Here is a 20,890-nt window from a genome sequence, read left to right on the forward strand (position 1 = left end):
TCCCAAAACTGTTCCCTTACCTACCTCAGTAACTCCTTGGATTTGTATACTACTCTCACCGGTCAATTCTTATCCCTCCCCTGCCTTTCCTGTCTTCCAACTCGCCATCAGCAGTGGAGTGGGAGAAATCAATCATTGTATACTGGGTGTCTTTCATAATTCAAATCAATATACAAAGCACTGACCTGGATTTTACATTAAGAACAATAGTAAGGCCATTAGTGCTTACCATTGTATCCACACATGTGTAGTTAAACTCCAAAATCAGGAAGTTTATGTTTGAGTTGCCCTGCTCCTCCACAGGCTGTGGTGTAACAGCACCATGGCAATAGGCTCAGCACTAAAATCCATATAAGAGTGTATTTGCCTGTTAAAGACAGAAAAATGTAGTGCTGCTGCATTCACGGCATGCTAAATCTTACTGCCAACTTCTGATACTGAAAAATTAATTTTACAAGTTTGGAGTCTCATTCCTTCATAATTTAATTATTGCTAGAGATTTTTTAAAAATACATTTTTTCTTATCTCTGAATCTTTTTTCTCAGTTTACTTTACTTTCTGCACATTTGATTTGACATTGAATTAAATCTATACATACTTTATACTCATACTTTCTGTTTTAGACTCTGCATGTTTCATTGAGGATTTTTCAATCTGGTTCACAAATCACACTTGCTTACTGTGCTCATACACAGCATGAATTCCCTATGGAGGGCGGTCTGCTGGAAATGATCTTCAAAGTGCTGCCCGAAAGCCCCCACTGTGTGGGCATTTGCCAGTGAATTGAATGGTGAACATTGATCCTTCACTGCTACAGAATCTTGACCAATATGTGAACAAACTCCCTTGGGGAAAGAATTGCCTGTAGTAAATTAATTAAAATTTTCTCAAAATGCTATTACCCACTACCAGTACATTTTACTTCATGGACTTTGGCTGCTCTGTATTATGCTTTTGGAATTAATGGGTTCTGTGCTTCTAACAGATGCACCAGTTGACAATTAAATTAGCTGTTGTTGGATTCCTGGCTAGTGTATTCAATTGTATGTTTTTGGCATAAAATCAGACATTCCTTTTTGTTACTCAGACATTATTTTGGTATAATGTAGTAAAACCATCTGCATTTTATTTACATTAAGAATAATGCTTCAGTTGGGAGAAAGCATGTTTTTGTCTTTTAACAGTTCCAATGTACAGTTATAATTTTAAAAAAGCACTATTTGCAAAATCTAATTATTTGATGCAATTGGATTTGTAGTTTTGGGGGAAAAACTATGGTCCTCTGCAGCAGTTTCAAAGCAAAATCTCCTTTTCTGCTTAATGTTAGGTACAGATTCTTGGAATCCTAATTTAAGAATTATTTTTGCTCAACGTTCTTGGCCTCTTGACTATTTTCTGTTATGCTGTTAGTGCTCAGCGTAAGAGATTTTCATTTCCTATTCTGCATTGCTGTTAATTATTTGATGTGTTTTCTTGTTATAACTGTCTAGTTCCTGTAGCAGTACATAATTTGCTGAGTATTCAGTTCTTGGTGCTTATTGTTTTATGTGTATATATGTTTTATATTGTAACCAACTCTTAAATTTGTGTTTTAAGAGCTTGCTGCTTAAACCCATCCTTTTAATTTAACAAAAAAAAATTCTGTGGCTGTTTTTAGAAAGTGTTTCTCTCTAATTCAATCAAGATCTTAAAGGGAGCTATCATAGGTTAGCTTGAACTGTCTCCTTCTCGCTTTAAATTTCCATTGTCTTTCTGAGCTCTTAATAATACAAGTGTTGGCTTGGAGTCATTGCGATGGAGTGTGAGTTAGAAACATTGCAATATGGAAGGGAGGGTGAAGACTATATGGATAGCTTACTCCAGAACACAGCCACACCACACAGAGATTCAGGTGCAGGAAGAAGAGTGTGAAACTTTGACAGTTAGCAGGGAAGGGAAATCTAGTTGATGTGTAGGGAAGGAGTAACTACAGAAACTTGTCCTGCCCAACAAATGCAAGTAAATGCTGTCTGAGGGAAGGTACCCAGATTGCTAACCCAGTGCCAGAATAAGGAACCAAAAAGGGAATTTACTCATGGAGGCAGAGGGCTTGGCTGAAGTACTGAATGAGCACTTTGGACCTATCTTTACCAAGGAAGATGCTGCTAAAGATGTAGTGAAAGGGGAAGAAGTTAACACTGGATATGCTAAAAATTGATAGAGTGGGCATTAGAAACTTTGGCTGTACTTGAAAGTTGATAAGTCACCAGGACTGGATCTGATGCATCCAAGGATACTGAAGGAAGTAAGAGTAGAAATTGTGGAAGCACTGATGATAAACTTTCAAAATCCCCTTTACAGGGATGGTGCCAGAGGACTGGAGAATTACAAATGTTGCACCCTTGTTCAGAAAAGGGTGTAAAGATAAGCTGAGCAATTACTAAATCGTATGCTAACTTGAGTTTTTTGAGATGAGGGTTGATGTGGTGAATGGTGACTTTCAAAAGGCATTTGATAAAAGTGTCACAAACAGGCTCGTCAGCAAAGTTGAAACAGCAAAGTGACAGCATAGGTACAAAGTTGGCTGAGTGACAGGAAGCAGTAGTGGCGAACGGTTGTTTGTTGGACTGGAGGAGGGTAGTAGTTTTTTTAGTTCTCTACAGGTTGATATTAGACCCACTGCTTTTCATGATCTATATTAATGACCTTGACCTGGGTTTGCAGGACACAATAAAGCATGTAAGTGTTGTGAACTGTGAAGAGGATAGTGATTGATTTCAGGAGGGTGTAGGCTGGTGGAATGGGCAGACACATGGCAAATGAAATTTAATGCAGAGAAATTTGATGTGACACATATTTTGGTAGCAAGAACAAGGAAAGGCAATATAAAATGGAGGTGCTGGAGCAGAAGGACTTGGGGTATATGTACATAAATTGGTGGCAGGGCTGATTGAGAAAGCAATTAAAAAGGCATCCTGGGCTTTCTCAAAGGTATAGAGTACTAAAGTTATGGTAAACCTTTATAAAGCATTGGTTTAGAATTAACTGATGTATTGTGTCCAGTTCTGGGCACCACACTTCAGGAATGATGTGAAGGTGAGGGTAGGCAGCCCTAAACGATGGTATGGATTTGTTGTTGGGAGCTCATCTCTGGATCAGATATGACACCAAGGATGCGAACAGTCTGGTTTAGCCTCAGAAAATTGATGAGGAGAGGGGTGGAGTCTGAGGTTAGGGAATGGAGTTTGTGATGGGAATTAAGGACAATGGTTTCTGTCTTCTCAGTATTTAGTTGGAGGAAAGTTCTGCTCATCCAATAATGGATGCCAGAAAAGTGGTTTAATGACAATGGAAGAATCAAGAGAGGCCGAGATAAGGGAGAGCTGGATGTCATCAGTGCAAGTGAAAACTGACGGTTTTCCTGGCGATGACACTAAGGGAAGTATGTAAATGAAAAATAGAGGGAATAGATCCAGACAAGTGCAGTCCCATCCAGCTGGACAAGTGGAGAGGCACTTATGGTTAGAAATCTGTAAGGGAGCTGTTGCCAAGTAGTTCACTTGTGTGTCCTGACCAAGTGGGTTTTTTGAGATGTTTTGTAAAACTGTTTTAACTGTGTAACTTTAATCTTTTGAGCTTAAGTTTTTTTTAACTACTTGTTAATTTTTTAAATTTTAAAATCCTAGAAGTGTTATTGGGGCTCTATGCTTCTGGGACCAGTAGTGATTTCCCTCATTTTCAAAATATAAAACAAAGATTATGATCAGTAAGACAAGTTTCCCTCTGGGATTTGGCTTGCTCAGCAAATAACATCAGCTTTGGTTGTAACAAGTATTACATACTATATGCTTTCCTAATTAGCTGTTCCCACCTTCAGTGGTGGAAGGAATGTTTTTGCCTTTGTAAACAATATATCAAAACCTAATGGACGGATTTCAACAAAAATTGGTACACAGGATATGGCTCAAAGAAGAACTGATTTTGGTGAAAATGCGAATCCAGATTCGGATCCTGGAAGGGTCTGACCTTTTCTTCTAGAATGTTGTGATTGTCTCAGCTGCTATGGTGCAATTTGTCACAGCTGTCAATGTGAGCTGAGTTTTTGGAGCAGTTTGTTGGATATGAATTGGCTTAAAGCCTCCTCAGTGAGATGGAAGCTCTTAATAAAAAGATTTATTTTTCTCAGCTGTGTAGTCACAGAGCATTAACCAGGTAGGGAATGCCTCAAGAATGAGCTGCTTAATTGTCATAACATTGAGTTAGCACAGTGTGGCAGAGGTATATGCTCTACTGTATGCCCTCTTCACATGTTGCTTTCTGTTTACTTTGTGATTTATGTATAAGGGCACCCAGGTCTCTCTGAATGCTTTTCCCAACCCCTCATAAAAACAGAAAATGCTGGAAAAACTCAGCAGGTCTGGCAGCTTTCCATGCAATCGCAGAAGGTGCAACACCTGCCCCTTTACCTCCTCCCTCCTCACCATTCAAGGCCCCAAACACTCCTTTCCGGTAAAGCAGCGCTCCACTTGCACGTCCTTCAATTTGGTCTAGTGTATTCGCTGCTTCCAATGCAGTCTCCTCTGCATTGAAGAGTCTAAATGCAGATTGGATGACTACCTTGCAAGAGCCAATCTTTCTGTTGCTTGCCATTTCAACACACCATCTTGCTCCCTTGCCCACATGTCTATCCTTGGCCCGCTGCAATGTTCCAGTGAAGCCCAATGCAGACTGGAAGAACAGCACCTCGTCTTCCGATTAGGCATTTTACAGCCTTTGGAACATTGAGTTCAACAACTTTAGACCATGAACACACTCCTCCATCTTTATGCCTTTTTTAATCTGATTTTTAAATATTTATTTATTTTTATTTTTTCCATTTAATTTTTTTCCCCAACGCCACTGCCCCTGCCCACAGGGCCATCTGTCACTTGTTTGTGTTGTGCTTTCACAGACCACTGACCCTTGTTCTGCTATTAACATATTCTACTATCTTACCTTTATGCCACTATTAGCACCTTCTTTAGTCTTTAACACAACCATTAACACTCCCTTTGTCTAGTGTCTATGACATCTTTGTCGATCTCCCCTGAGCTCCCACCTATCCCTGACCTTCCATTTTGTTGCACTGCCGCTTAAACAGTATAAAATCCATAGCATTTCTGCTTCTCTTTAGCTCTGAAGAGTCATATGGACTTGAAATGTTAACTGTTTCTCTCTTCGCAGATGCTGCCAGACCTGCTGAGTTCTTCCAGCATTTTCTGTTTTTATTTTGGATTTCCAGCATCCACAGTGTTTTGCTTTTATTTTTCAAATCTTGCCTTTTTTCTGTTTTTTCTGTCAATTATAACTAAATTTCTCCAGATTAATATTCTGTCTGCCACGTTCTTGCCACACATTTAATCTGCCTATATAACTCAGTGAACTGTTCTGCTTTGTATTGTCCGCTAGCCAGGATACATTATGCTCAATTGCCTCATCTCTGTTGATACAGATTGTAAATAGCTGAGGCTCAAACAGTGATCCTTGTGGTGTCTCGTTAATTACACAAATGCACAAAGTAGTTCAGAAGACTGGAAGAGCTATAAGTAATAACAAAGGTAAAGAGAAAATAAGGTACAAAAAGAAATATGGAAAAATATGTGCAAAGGTTATCAAAAAGCCAACTAAAATTTGTATAAATATATTTTCCCCTATTGCTCTCTATTATGGGCCTATTAGAGGCTGTAAAGGCAGGCTTGTTAAATGAATACTTTGTATTCATTTTCACATTAGGAGATGAAATATCAATGGTAAAAGAAAACCTAAAAATATACCCAGGGAAGGAAGTAACTAGATTTAACATGTAAGAAAATAGCAATGGAGAAAATAGTAGTATTTAAGGCGGACAAATCTTTAGGACCTGATGTTTCTTTTTTCCACACCAGAGTATTAAAAGAAATGGATGAAGAAATTGCATATGCGTTGATCATAATTTTCTAGTGCTCTCTAGATTTTGGAATTGCACCGTTGGATTGGAAAATTGCAGATTTCACTCTTGTTTAAGATGGGAGGGAAAAACCAGGTAACTACAGATCTCAGTTTAATTTCAGTTGTGGGGAAATTAGTGGAATTTATTATCCGTGGCTGAGCACTTTAGACAGGTGTAAGCTGGTTAGAGAGTCAGCGGGGATTAGTGAAGGGTAGGTCCTGTCTGAATATTCTTGTTGAATATTTTGAGCAGGTCACTAAACTAGTTGAGATTGCCAATGGATGTATTAGAAAAAAATGTGAAGCTTTAGGTTTGCCAGCTTCACATTTGGGGAAATTTTACATGGTTGCTGCTAAGGGGGATGACTATGGAGATTTTCAAATAAGGAATATTCAGTGCATATTTGTAATATGTTGTGCATTTAAGCAACCATTGGCAGATATATCTTATGAAAAGATATACTTGTATAAGTTCTATTGTTGATTTTGAAAGGGCAAGTTGCTTACAGGAAATGTTCCTTGATACAATTCATATTGATATTTTAATAGCAAACATACTTGTTTTGGCCTGAAAATCTGTATTTAATATCCAATTTGAAGACAGTATAATGCCATGATAATAGACTGTTGAATCCAGTATGTCTACAGCAAATAAATTTATTTATCTGGATTATGCAAATTTGTAAAGGCAGGTTATTCATTAAATAGTTGCAGAAGGTAGCAAATGATTTTATAAAACCCCAAAATTGAAATTAACATGCATCATGCACTGTTTTCTGACCATGTGGTCAGGCAGGTAGCCTACTTGTAAGCTCCTGATGTTGCTTTGTCATCACTGCCAGAATAGTTTTTAAGCTTTGAGTTGCTGCCAAACAGCTGCCTAATTTTGGGTGTCTGTAATTGCACTCTAAAGAAATGCAAGTAGATTGGACAACATAGTACTTTTTAAAAATACTGTAACTCTTACTTTTACAGTGAAAGCAAGCTGAATACATTAGTGCAGAAGCTTCATGAATATCTGGCTCAATCAACAGAACAAGGTGAAGAAACCCTGTCCTCTCCAAAGCTGTGTCTAAATCAGTTTTCAGGTAATACTCATTTTAAATTGATAAATCAATAAGGTGCAGGCTGATCATGTTTACTAATCCATTGGAAACGTTACTGAATTTAAAAAGTTGCAGAGCAGGATAGCAAAGAATAAAAGAAAAACTGTTTTATTCAGGAAGCTCAGTTGACTGGCGATATTTTTAAATCCAATTTTGCCTATCAGGAAATGAGGCTAGTCTCCATGTTTTAAGAATACAATATCAGAGTAGATTAAAGAGTCTATGTGCAAAACCAGTGGGATTAGATTTAAAGCACAGTGCTTGAGGAAAGAATGGCATTCACATCCAAGTTCAATGTGTAATGGGTATAATAGAAAAATAACTGAGCTTGCGCTAAACGTGGGAGGAACTTGAGTTTTGCTTCTATATTTGTCGTGAAAGCCTGTTAAACAGAGCTGCTCTGAATGCTATGAAATGTTAAATTGGAAGGGCAGTTCAACTTGCTGACTTCCATTAAAGCCTGAATAAAAGCTGTCATTCATAGGGACCTAAGAATAGTAGCCTTAAATGGCAGCTGAGTAGACATTATTCGTTCTTGAGATGTGGTGACAAGACTGGTATCAATTACCCATCCCTAGTTACCCTGATAAAGTGATGGTGGATCTCCCTGAATGCTGCTCTGTTACCTTTTCGATGTACATTTTGGTACCTTCCCTATTATTGACGTTAACAGGTTTGTAGTGCTCAGGCTTTGTTCTATCTCCCTTTTCGTATATCGGAAGAACAGTAGCTATCTGCCAGCACACTTGGACTTTATTCTCTTTAGCTTTGCTACTTTGTTTCCTGCTTCCTCCAGTTCTCAATCCTTTTAAGCTCATCCTCTAGTAGTGTCTATTACGTTATCCACATTCTTTACTAAAATCTGAAGCTAAATAGCTATTCAATACTTCTGCCATTTTGAGTCATTACCTGTGAGGTTTTCTTGCTCATGCTTTAGTGGCTCAATCCCTAACTTAGTTTTCCATTTGTTGGTTTTGTGTTGTTAGAACACGTTTTATGTTCCTTGATAATTTGAATTTGTGATCTCTTTCCTTTCCTGATCTCTTTTAACTTCTGTCCCAAGTTGTTGTTGTTCCCTGTTCCCTCTTCCCTTTTGCCCTCTCCTTTAGCATCCAAGCGCAACTTAATAGTGGATTGGCACTAGTGGACGAACTTGTGAAACCTGGGTTCATGCCTTGTGATTTATGAACCTTACCTTTCAGATTAGCATGAGGCTATGTACCTTTATTGCCTTCCTCTCCACTATGTGAATTGAGTTTCCTGACTGGGAAAAAACGCTGATCTCAGTTGCCTGCATATCCTATATCTTATCTGAGGTAACTAAGCATAGGTTAGTATTCCCATTTATTCTGTCATTCTGGGTAGTAGTGTCAATAGAGGTGGTTGTGACCATGTAGGTCATAATCACCAGGGTTACCCAAATGATTGGTTATGGCACACTCTGGAAAACCTATGATTGTCAAGTGTATCTCTGTCAACCAGATGGGTCCTTATTCTCCCAACATCCTTTGGATAGTTTTGCTTACCAATGCAAGAATGGGAAGATAATTGCTGGAATTGTTCTGGCTGCAGTGGGGTAGGTAAGAGTGGACCAAATGAGGATAACCACTAAGCTGAGCAATGGAAGAGAGGCATTGGAAATAGATTGTATAATTGACTGTCCGAGGAGGATAATGCTTCTGGGCCACTTGGAGGCACTGTCATTCAAGACTTTGGTTAGGGAATCTTGGTGCTGTGGAAAGGGTGGGAACTGATTGGAGGTATTCAAATAGTGAATTGTGGGAAAGATCTGAAATCAACAGTGACCTTGGAAAGGGTGGTTGGTAGTTACTGAGGAAGGAAGGGTTCAACACTTAAGAAAAAGATAATTGCTGTTTTGAAATGTAAGGCTGATAAGAGGAAACAATTTACAATAATGCCTAAATGGGGGGCTACAAAGGGAAATTGGGTGACAAGGAGTTAAGTTGGAATGGACTTGATGAAGCAGAAGATTGGATTCCTGGGTGAAATTGGCTTGGAGAGGCTGGGCTTTGGTTCAGAGATGATGTGGCAAGGGGATTTGGGCATGGCTTGAGTTCATAGCAGAAGGAAGTTGGGAGCCATAGGCAAGTGAATGGGTAAGCTCTGTCTTGGGAGATGAAATACAGTATTGCATGTTTGCATTTGTAGTTGAGGGGGTGGGGGTACAAGGGTCCGGGATTTAGACTTGCATTTATATAGCACCTTTCTCGACCACTGGACATCTCAGTGCTTTGCAGCCTAGAAAGTACTTTTGAATTTTAGTCAGTTTGAAGTGTAGGAAATGTGGTAACCAAATTATACACATCAAGTTCCCAAAAACAGCAATTTGATAATGACCAGATAATCTTGTTTTAGTAAGGATGATGGGGTATCTTTACCCTCCCAGGGTGAGCCTAATGTGAATTGGCTATTCTGGCAAGAGTAGAGCAAGGTGCAATAAAGCTCAATGTGATCAAGGCGGATCTGTAAATGGATGATTAAGCCAGTTGTCTGCCAGCAATGCTCAATGTGAAATAAAGGCGAGGGCTGCACTAGAAGTAAATGAGCAGAATGGGAGAAGGTGAGGACTTTTGTTGGGATGTGCATCAAAGGTGGGGCTGAGGGAGATGTATAAATCTACAGCTGGAGAGGCATTGTGCCGAATGGAGGGCCAACGGCTAGTCAGTTTGGAAGTTTTTGCGTATGGTGGTAAGTTAATTGGTGGGACAGATCCAATAGAACTAAATTTGAAGGAGGATAATGGATAAGAGAAATAAAGTGGTGTTGGAGACATGAGTGGAGAGGCCATGGTAAGCGGTGAAGTTGAATGAGTGGCCATTAATATGGGGCAAAAGTGTTTATGTGGAGAGTAAGAGGTGCGATTGCATGAGAGAAGGAAAGGAGAGCTGAGACAAATAGAAATTATTTTGGGTGAGGAGTTGTTCAGTGCAGAGAATGCTAAATGGGAGGTGATTTCTTGTGGAAACTCAATTAGGACTTGGAGGGCGATGTAAGCAGATTGATACAGAATGAAGCCCTTCAAAGAATCAAAGATGCTACAGAAGTTGAGAGAAAGGCTTTGGTCTGACTTTGTGGTGATTTTGGCAGGGTAGATGGCAGAAAATAGTCAAATTGAGGGGTTTTGTAAGGATGAATATAAGGGGAGAGAAGTGAAGTAGCAGATGGCAAGACAAAGAATCAACGAATGTCCTCGAAAGCGGTGGGTGGGGGCATAAAACTATTTTGCCTCGATGCAGAACAGCAGTCAAAATGTGCATGTGAATGGAAAAGGAAGAATGTTGGTTTTATTCATAAATCCTCTGATTTCAGTTAATAATGCTGGCAAGGCACCAACTGTTGTAGCTCTTGGTGGGGAAGATGTTTCCATGTGAATGAAGGATAGTTCGTAATTCTTCGGTTCTGATGCCCTGAGGTAGCCAGGCATAGTTCTAATGCCTCATTATGTTGTGCTGGCTGCTTAACTTATCCTCTGGCTGTGCTGCCTTGCATCCTCCATGGTATCGTGTTGGTGGGTTTTTGCCTTGGAAGAACAAAGTTTCAATGAGCAAGACCGCTGTACTTTCCTTGGCCAAGTGTTAATGTCTGCATTCAGTCTTAAGAACTGCAGCCCTGCTTTCTTCTCTTGCAACTGCTTTAGGTACTTCAGTGTGTTCTTCTGTCTCCAGCCCTCCTTACTTTTAATTCTGATTTTTCTGGAATTACCATTCCATAGAACCAAATTTACATCACCGAAGGAAGCCAGCTCTTTGTCAGAGCAATTCTCTGCTTCAAGTATGTATACGGTCTTCACTCAAAAGATGCAGTGGACTATGCCTTAACCACTTAATGACCTCTTATTGCTGAATTCCCAAACAGGAAATAATTTTTCTCCTTTTCTCTATCAAAACTCTTTTTATAATTTTAAAAATATCAACAAAGTCTCATGTAGACCTTCTCTGCTCCAGATAAACTGTCCCAGTATCTCCTCATAGCTATATTTTCCCATCTGTGTTATCAACCTGGGAAACTGAGCTGCATGCTCTATGGTTTTCATGCCCCTTCTATAATCTACCTAAAATTGCACACATTACTCTCTCTGGCCTAGCCAATATTTTTTTTACCTGTGTACCCTCTGCTCTGTTTATCAGGTCCAAAATTTTATTGGCTTTTGTGACTTGCAATTCCATGAAAGTGTGTGTAGTCAAGTATGTTTAAATCCCTTTTTTGTCTTTTTTTCATCCATACGCTTCAGTCTGTGTTTACTCTGATTCCTTGTTTTACTTTGAAAATGTATTACCTCATAATTACATTAAATTGGGTGTGGCATCTATCTGCCAATTCTGTTAATGTCTTCTTGAAATATTTTGTCAGCAAGCTTTGAAATTTGTTCCCTAAACCCAAGTCCAAATCATCATTATATGCTGAGGCCAATAGCACTGACACCTGAATACATTTCCAACCCACCTCCAGTACTGAGCTGTACTCATTTACCATAAAAATTTTGTTTCAACCATGTTCTATCCATGCTGGTACATTGCTGCCAGAAATTTTGTGACAAGGTCTTGTGAAACACCTTTTATTGAACACCTGATAATCAGTAACTCCTACATCTGCATTCTCCCTTTTCCAATTGGCCTTTTTAGGAAAATGCATTTGTCATGGAATTGGTGTTGTCGCCAGTTAAGCATGTTTGTTCAAGCTGATAGCTTCCCACAATTTGACTGAGGAATGATTTTGGGAAGGAGTGTCAGGGTCTCTTACCAGATCCCTGATCTTTTATCTTGCTGAACGACATCTGATGGAAAGGGGCATGCATGTTTTTGTGGGTTTTTTTTGGATGGGACAGGAGAGAAGCAGCTGAGATGGTGGGGCGGAGGCCACAAGCAGTTGTCATTCTTCAGGTTGCACCAAAACTGGGTTTATATTTCTGGTGGGGTTAAGTCTGTGCTTTCATTATTACCAGCCTGCGAATGAAAAAAAAAATAACTTAAATAATGTTTACATACATTGTTGATTTGAGAAAAATAGTATTTTGGTAGAATAATATAATTTGTGAATATACCTGAAACCATCACTTCAAATGTATAAAGCAAACTGTCCTCTTAACATCATACGATTATTCTGATTAATATTGGGCAAGAACATTATATGGTCCATCCTAACTTATTCCCCTCCTATTTAGTATATATTTTTGAAGATAAGCTTGCTTCCCTCACTAGTATTTTTAAGTCGGAATTTTATTAATGTATCCTTCAGGCACAAGTCATGGTATTAAGACAAATGAGGTAGGCTGAATTGCTAAAATTAAACCTACAAATTAACACTGGAATCAGTTACTGTAATTGACATATAAATCTCTCAAACATTTAATTTAAAAAAAATTAAATTTGATTTATAAAGTTTTTACCAACTAATGCATCTAATAGAAGCCTTAATTTAATTAAAGGATGATTTGTTTTTATAAACCTTCCAGATGAATATAAATTACTTTTGTTTCTTTTCAGGTAAAGGGAGCACAACTGTAATTTCCACTTCACATATGGAGGATAAAGAGGTTTGTTCCAGTTTTGCTGTGCCAAAGAAATGCACGTAAAAACTTAACTGAGCAAAGCTACTGGCTTTTAATTTGAATACTGGACTTGAGTTACAATATTTTTAAACTAGTTACTCAACAAACTGTTTGGACATATAAAATCAATCCAGAACTTGACTCCTAAAGTGCTACTTGATTTATATTAAATAGGAATTTTTGCATTCCTGTAGATGTCAATTGAACAATTTTTCATTTATTTCTTGTTTCTGTACTCATGGTCCTTTAGAAAGTTTGTACAGTTTTGGGTCACCTGTTGGCATCACGCTAATATTCCTTGTGTGGCCTTGCTTGCTTTATATAGTGTTACTTCTTCAATTTTTCATTCCATTATGTGTATTATTTTCTTTCCAGTCTGACCCTGTGAATGATTTTTTTTTTTTGTTTAGATTTCTGTGGGTGCCATTTATCTTCCTCTTTCTCTTGTACTTTTGCATTCTCTCACCTTCCCCACATTTGTGGAAATAAGACTAGAAACTTTTAAGGCATACATTGTCATGGCCCATATAGTTGAGCCATCTATGTTATTGATGTTTTGCAGCTTCATTTTGTTTTTGCCTCTTGGAGATGGTAAGCAGTATTTTATGTTTGCATTTTATTAAAAGCCTCCTCCCAGAGTGGAGAAAAGAGGAATCTATTCCTTAAATAGGAAAGGCAAGAATGTAAACCTTGAAGCTAGCTTATCTAGCAGACTGGCTTTGTTTTTGATTTGAAGATGTAAGTGGGCAAGGTTTGAAGGTGACAGTTAAAGTCCTGCCAAATGTTTAAATTGTGACCTGACCAGGTGTCTCGTACGTAAATAGGGGAGGATCAGATCAATTCCTCTCGATACTTCCTGTGTAGGATGGAATATCTGGTTTCATGGAGTTGTAGAATCATATTTCTTTATGGAGAGGATTGAGATTCATCTAGAAAAGTTAATCAAACACAACGCAGCTGTAGTATTTGGTGAATCTTTTTCTCCGCCCACCTGGTCAAGGGAAAACGCCCAGCAAGACAAATGTTCTTTAAAGAATTTGAAATGTCAGCAAACGAAATTGAACAAGCTACCTGCCTACACTTTTAACAAAAGCAGTTTGTCTGAGTATAAGGATAAAGATCTAGAAGTTGAAATGTTTCCTGCATGAAAGTCTGTGGTCCCCCGTCCCCACTTTCCTGTTGCCACACAGGAAAAAAAGGTACTACTTTGGGAGAGTCATTTAAGATTCTGTATTTTAAATAAATAAATAAATAAATGCAGATCAAATATAATCATTGTTATATATGGTGTGAAGATGGCAGCTGATTGGAATTGACAGCAGCTATATTATTAACAATTGATGTAATCCCATTGCAATCACTGCAGAATTCCCTAAATGAACATTTGAAATTTCTAAAACAAAAATAACTGGAAAAACTCAGCAGGTCTGACAGCATCTGTGGAGAGGAAGACAGAGTTAATGTTTCGAGTCTGTATGACTCTTCATTAGAACTAAAGAAAAATAGAAATGAGGTGAAATATAAGCTGTTTGAGGGGGATGGGGACAGGTGGAGCAGGATAGAGGGTCAGCGATAGGTGGAGGCAAAGAAGAGATTGCCAAAGATGTCATAGACAAAAGGACAAAGGGGTGTTGACGGTGGTGATATTAGCTATAGGAGGTGCTAATGGTGACATTAAGGGTAGAAAGCAGGACTAGCAAGTGACCGATGGCCCTAGTGGGGGTGGGGTAGGGGGAAGGGATCGAAATAGGCTAAAAGGTGAAGATAAAACAATGGATGGAAATAAATTTTAAAATAATAGAAATAGGTGGGAAAAGAAAAATATATTTTAAATATATATAAATTATTAGGAAAAAAAGGGGATCGGGAAGGGGGTGGGGATGGAGGAGAGTTTTCATGATCTGAAGTTGTTGAACTCAATGTTAAGTCCGGAAGGCTGTAAAGTGCCTAATCGGAAGATGAGGTGCTGTTCCTCCAGTTTGCGTTGAGCTTCACTGGAACATTGCAGCAGGCCAATGACGGAGATGTGGGCATGAGAGTGTTGTAGTGTGTTGAAATGGCAAGGGATGGGAAGGTCTGGTTCATGCTTGCGGACAGACCGAAGGTGTTCTGCAAAGCGGTCACCCAGTCTGCGTTTGGTGTCTCCAATATAGAGGAGACCGCATTGGGAGCAGCGAATGCAGTAGACTAAATTGAGGGGAGTGCAAGTGAAGTGCTGCTTCACTTGAAAGGAGTGTTTGGGCCCTTGGATGGTGAGGAAGGGGGGAAAGTAAAGGGGCTGGTGTTGCGCCTTCTGCGGTTGAATGGGAAGGTGCCGTGGGAGGGGGTTGAGGTGTAGGGGGTGATGGAGGAATGGACCAGGGTGTCCCGGAGGGAATGGTCCCTACGGAATGCTGACAGTGGCGGGTGAAGGGAAGATGTTTTTGTTGGTGGCATCATGCTGGAGTTGGTGGAAATGGCGGAGGATGATCCTTTGAATGTGGAGGCTGGTGGGGTGATGATCATTAGCATATCCTTTAGCTAATATCACCACCGTCAACACCCCTTTGTCCTTTTGTCTATGACATCTTTGGCAATCGCTTCTTTGCCTCCATCTATCACTGACCCTCTATCCAGCTCCACCTGTCCCACCCCCTCAAACAGCTTATATTTCACCTCATTTCTATTTTTCTTTAATTCTGATAGTCATACAGACTCAACGTTAACTCTGTCTTCCTCTCCACAGATGCTGTCAGACCTGCTGAGTTTTTCCAGCTATTTTTGTTTTTGTTTCAGATTTCCAGCATCTGCAGTATTTTGCTTTTATATTTGAAATTTCTATCTGTGCTTTGTAATAAATGTATTCAACTTGGAGTCAAAAACCTAACTCTGTTCATTTTGGAGGATGGAGACATCTACTTTAATAATACCAGAGGTACAAAGTGAGACACATCTATTCATTACCTGTTCTAAGCAGTAACGGGCACAGACTTCTTGGCTGGTTTGATGTGCACTCTTGGTTTTTGCAATTGTTGGGGGGCAGATGTTTTTGCAGTGGAAGAGTGCAGCCAGCAGTAATATTTCTTAGTTTCCAGTAGTAGAATTTACGTCACTAATTATTGAATGACCTTGAACAATCCTTATTCACAAAAATACTGATAAGTAGAAAACTGTACTTCCTGCAAGATGTTGTAGTTGAGAAAATGACTGGCAAATTCAAGCTTAGATGGCTTTAATTACAAGAAAAAAACTAGAGGAATTGTGTCATTGTAGAGAAAAGGTTGTCATATACGTGTGATCTACAGAATTTATTAAAGTAACTAAAAATTTCCTGTGGTGAAATCAGAATCTGCCTATCTATTTTCTGTTTCTATCCTTGTAATAGGAACCTCGATAGTGCTAACCTTAATTGGATTCTAAACGGATTCTTCCATCTGTTATCAGCCTTGAGTCCTGAAGCTGTGTTCCTTGAGAGTCCCAATACAGCATACTAAGCCACCCTCACCAGCTGTGATGAATTTGCACACTCCATAAGGATTGGGAACTTCCTCGTTCCAAGAATCCTAAGTTCATTTTTTTTTGTTGGGCACAATAGTTGACCTCTATTCTATTTGTTTTACTTGATTAGTATGGGAAATTTTGTGAAATATTCTCATTCTTGACACCTTGTCCAGAATTAATGTATTTTACCATGTCTTCTCCATGTGGGATTGTGTTTTAGCAAGACAGTGTTTTAGCTATCATTGATCCATATCGACTTCTGAGAAGCAAGTTTAACTTTTTAAAAATATGGATGATCCAACAGATTTTAAAAAAAATCCACATTGGTTCATATTAATTATTTTGCAATTAAGCATTTGTAAGCCTAAATTTAGTTGTTCCTTTTTGTTTAAAGGCCTCCAGTCAAAAATCGAAGTCTTCGGGATCATCCCGTTCAAGAAGGTTAGTATTTTAAGAGCATAGTGCATAAGGCAGTGTGGTGCCATTATAGTGGTGGGCAACTGGGTGTGTTTCTTGCATTTCAGTGAACTACCAAGCTCAGCTACACTGCTGTGAAGTGATGCTTCAATAATGGGATAGTTATGACCAGACTGCTGCTACATATCTCCTAGAGTTCGGCTGAAGACCAGCATTGGGAGAGGCCTGAAAGCAATGTTGTCTGTTGTAGAGTATGGTCCTGCATGAACTGTAATGCAGTGTAAAGTTTCAAAAATTACTATTTGATATTGCCAATTATATTACATTTTTGGTAAATGGGATAGACAAAAAACATTTGTGCAAAGAGTTTTTTTGACTTCCTTGGTTACTGAATGGTGGTAGATGTTTATGCAATACATGTGTAAGCTTAACTTGCCTGTATTGAGTGGATGAAAGGTGTTTTCTACTTAAATTAGTGCACATGGCTAATATGGTATCTCCGTAGCTGCGCTTCTTTCAAATCAGCAATTTTTATTGGGCAATACTGCTAGAGGAAAGTAAAGCCCCAAGCTTTTGCTGAGATTGCTAAGAAACATTGGCACTGCTTGTATTCACCATGTATACTATCTGTGTGACAGAAATGCATTGGTGCCCTTTGCAGGTAAACAATTTTCTAGCTACATCACCTGTTTTTTCTAGTGCTTGCGTAGACCTATCTGGATCTGGCCAAAATTCTGCCGGTGCCAGCCATTATAATTTTCCTGGGTATTCCACATTGAACTGAACATAAAGATGAACTGGTGAATATATGACAGGAGTGTTAATTGAAAGGTTGGTCAGAGGCCAAGTTACATAGGACTTAGGAACAGGAGTAGGCTTGTAGCCTTTGAGCCTGCTTCGCCATTCAATAAGATCATAGCTGATTGTGGCATTAACTCCACTTTTCCTGTTTGTGCCCCCGGTAACCCTTGACTCCCTTTTCAATCAAAAATCTGCCTAACTCAGCCTTGAATATATTCAATGACCCAGCCTCTACTGCTCTCTGGGAAAGAGAATTCCACCGACTAACGACTCTTTGAGAGAAAAAAAATTATGTTCCTCTCCATCCTAAATGGTAGATCCCTTATTCTTAAACTGTGCCCCTGGTTCTCCTCTCTCCAAGTGGAAACACCCCCTGGGGATTTATCATACGTATGTGGAGCAGGCGTAGGCCACTCAGCCCCTCAAGCCTGCTCTGACATTCAATAAGATCATGGCTGATTTGATTATAACCTCCCCCCCCCCACCCCCGATAACCTTTCACCCCCGTTAATCAAGAATCTATCTAGCTCTGCCTTAATATAAAAATACCCTGCTTCCACTGCCTTTTGAAGAAGAGAGTTCAAAAGAAGTTCATCACAGTATTTGTGGTAGTTCAGATCAAAGTGGCAAATACCTACAGAATGGGGGGGGGGTGGCGGCATAGTGGTATTGTCACTGGACTAATAATCCAGAAACCCAGCGTAATGCTCAGGGGATCTGAATTCGAATCCCACCATGGCAGATGGTGAAATTTGAATTCAATAAAAAATCTGAAATCAAAAGTCTCATGATGACCATGAAACCATTGTTGATTGTCCTAAAAACCTATCTGGTTCACTAATGTCCTTCAGGAAAGGAAATCTGCTATCCTTACCTGGACTGGCTTACATGTAACTCCAGACCCACAGCAATATGGTTGTGGTTGGCTCTTAAATACAAGCCATTTAGTTCTCAAAGGCAATTAGGGATGGGTAATAAATGCTGACTGAGCCAGCAATGGCCCCATCCCATGAACAAATAAAAAAAAAAAATCAATTTCATATTTCTAAGATCACCTGGTGAAAAGACTCAAGTACACCTACATTGACCAGTTGCTTACTTTCATAACACTTGTATGCCCCAACCATGACTAGTTAGCTGTTGAGGCAGTGCTTGACCCAGGAGGCTTTTATTGCTCATGATTTAGAAAAATCTGGCAATTGAGGGAGCAGAGTTTTTCTCACTTTTTAAACATCAAACTTCTCCCTATCACCACCACCTCAAGGCATTGATCCTTTCACTGAGTTTTGGTATCCTTTTTGATTCCTTTCCATAGTGGCTATTTTCCATGTGAGCATAGAGATTGTTTTGAAGATTCTGTGACTGAGTGAGTTATACTGACCAGGAAGATTTGATAATTGACTCTGTCTGCTGAGATCATTGATTGTGGCCATGATGGTGATGGGAGCAGTAGAATTATTCCCTTATATTCCTGGATTTCTGCTGGAAGTACATGTTGTATAGATATTTGGGCTAAGATCTGACTTGGTCTTGATTGTTCCCCTGACTTGGTCTTTGCCAGCACTCACTAGTCAGGCTAGTGCATGAATAATACCACTTTGAGGTCCAGGGAAGTCTGGATTTTGTGGAACTGTGCTGTGGCAATTAATTGGTGCTGAGAGAAAGTAGCAGAGGGAGTAAAATTCTGATCAGTATTTACAGCTTATTCAACAGCAGGTAGGAGACGTCACAGCTAAACCTGATCCTGTTGATATCTTATCATCCAAATGTATGTGCTTTGGAAAATGCTGTTGAATGACAGTGGGGAATGGCACCAAGGTGTACTGCTAAAACCACCCACCTAATATCTCACATCCAAGGTTGAGCCTGGGGCTTTCCAGACCTTTGTTACTCGGCCACTAATTGGCTTAACCAGCTATATCACTTGGAAGCCATGGCAGATTTTTTTGGTATAAAATGGTGAGATGTTTTAGGATGCTGATATGAAGGGAGGTTGAATTTATCCTGTTGGTGCTACTGCCTGACTGAATAAACTATCTAGGCTAACCTATGGTTTATCTCAAAAACTGCTTAAAAAGGGATGTGTGAGTAGCTGTTATCATTACCTCCATTCATTACTGCTTGGTGGCTATCAATTTTGACTTTTCCTTCAGTAAGGGACCACAGTAGGGTATTGGAAATTGTCTGGTCTCCAGGATTTGCAAGTTGAGTTTTGTAATCTGTAACTTTGTCTATGTTTTTAATTCTAATCAGGAATGGGGCAAGGGAGGGGGTTGAGAGAGGGGAAGGGCTGTTGGGGAAAGGATCTGGCTCAGCTATTATGTCTTAGTTGCCAGATCAATATATGGGCACTGGAGATTATCCATCCGTATTAAGAGGTTCAGCTTTCAAGGCGACTTCCTCACAATTCAGTCATTGGCATTTGGCCATACTTTGTTGCTTCATTGAAGGACACAAAATAGTGTTGCACTTGAGAGTTTGGAAAGGGAATGTTTAACTTAAAGTTGACTTAGGCATCAATGTTGAAACTGCCTAAGGAGTTCATCCTGTTGACCACCTTAGTTTTCTTTTGCTTGCTTGTATATTCAGTTTATTTTTTGTTTTCATCTTACTCTCACTAAGACTCCAACGTAACTAACTTTGTATCGTATGTCAGATGTGTGGTTCTTGACTTTGGAATGACTTGCCTCCCAATTTAGTCACTTGCTGCATTAAGTGACTGCAGACTGCATCAGAAATTTTTCTTCACTTATTTTTATAAACTTGGTCACCTTACCTACAACTGTTTTTAATATTTAGGGTACTTCGGCATGGCTTTCTTTTGCTTTCTGCGCCCTTTTTTCCATCCTCGCCTAATCCCACTCCCATTTTTTGATCAGTTTTAAATCAATTGGGGAAATCGTAGAATGCAGGCCACCACAAGCAGAAGTTTTTTGATGAGAATCAAAGTATGGGTGCAGACTGCAAATGGAAGAAAAGACCCGTGTGCTTCATTCTTCTGTGAATACTTAGCAAAATCTAATTGTGGGTTGTTTAAATTCTAATCTCTTTGGCTTTATGATGTGAATAGCTCTATTTCCCATTCATCTATTTTAACTTTCTATCTTCTGTATTAGGTTAAGGAATGAAAGATCACTGATCATTTGAATTACTGTTTACAGAGATAGTGAAATTCCATTTTTGAGATTCTGGAAATTTTGTTGGTATTTCAAGGGTCACATTCTGCACAATTTTTGAATATCCCATTGGATTATGCCAGCTGCAAGTCAGTTTTCATTTTTGGTACATGGGATTACAGAACTTCTTGGTGTGTTAAGGTGTATTTTCAATGATTCTGTCCATTCCCTTCCCACAGCAAAATCCACAAATGATGGAATTTATTGTTGAACAGCCAATTGTTAGTGTGCAAAAGAGTGCACTTTTTCTAGGGATTTTGAAAGTTGTTTATGCCATGGGTGAACTAAATTAATTTTGCATTCTGTTTTCAAGGATATCCCTTGAAAATATTAACATCAAATTCTTTTGATTTTTTTGGCAATTTGAAGGTTACTTGAAGAAAAATCATTGTGTT

General features: G+C 39.1%; 1 protein-coding gene across 9 annotated transcripts in view; it reads left to right on the forward strand.

Moving 5' to 3' along the window:
• The window catches only part of atrx (ATRX chromatin remodeler), a 172,425-nt gene that overhangs the window by 11,966 nt on the left and 139,569 nt on the right, over positions 1-20,890 (forward strand). For 8 of the 9 annotated variants that reach the window (XM_078547550.1, XM_078547540.1, XM_078547543.1 and 5 more), the window contains exons 2-4: positions 6,922-7,034; positions 12,557-12,606; positions 16,496-16,542. In XM_078547550.1, coding sequence (XP_078403676.1) covers positions 12,592-12,606; positions 16,496-16,542 — 62 coding nt within the window. In that variant the 5' untranslated portion in view covers positions 6,922-7,034; positions 12,557-12,591. Of the gene's footprint in view, positions 1-5,903; positions 6,041-6,921; positions 7,035-12,556; positions 12,607-16,495; positions 16,543-20,890 lie in introns of all 9 variants that reach the window. The other variant, XM_078547549.1, reaches the window with a different exon arrangement.

This window comes from Cetorhinus maximus, chromosome 8, assembly GCF_964194155.1.
Source record: "Cetorhinus maximus chromosome 8, sCetMax3.hap1.1, whole genome shotgun sequence".
Lineage (NCBI taxonomy): Eukaryota > Metazoa > Chordata > Chondrichthyes > Lamniformes > Cetorhinidae > Cetorhinus > Cetorhinus maximus.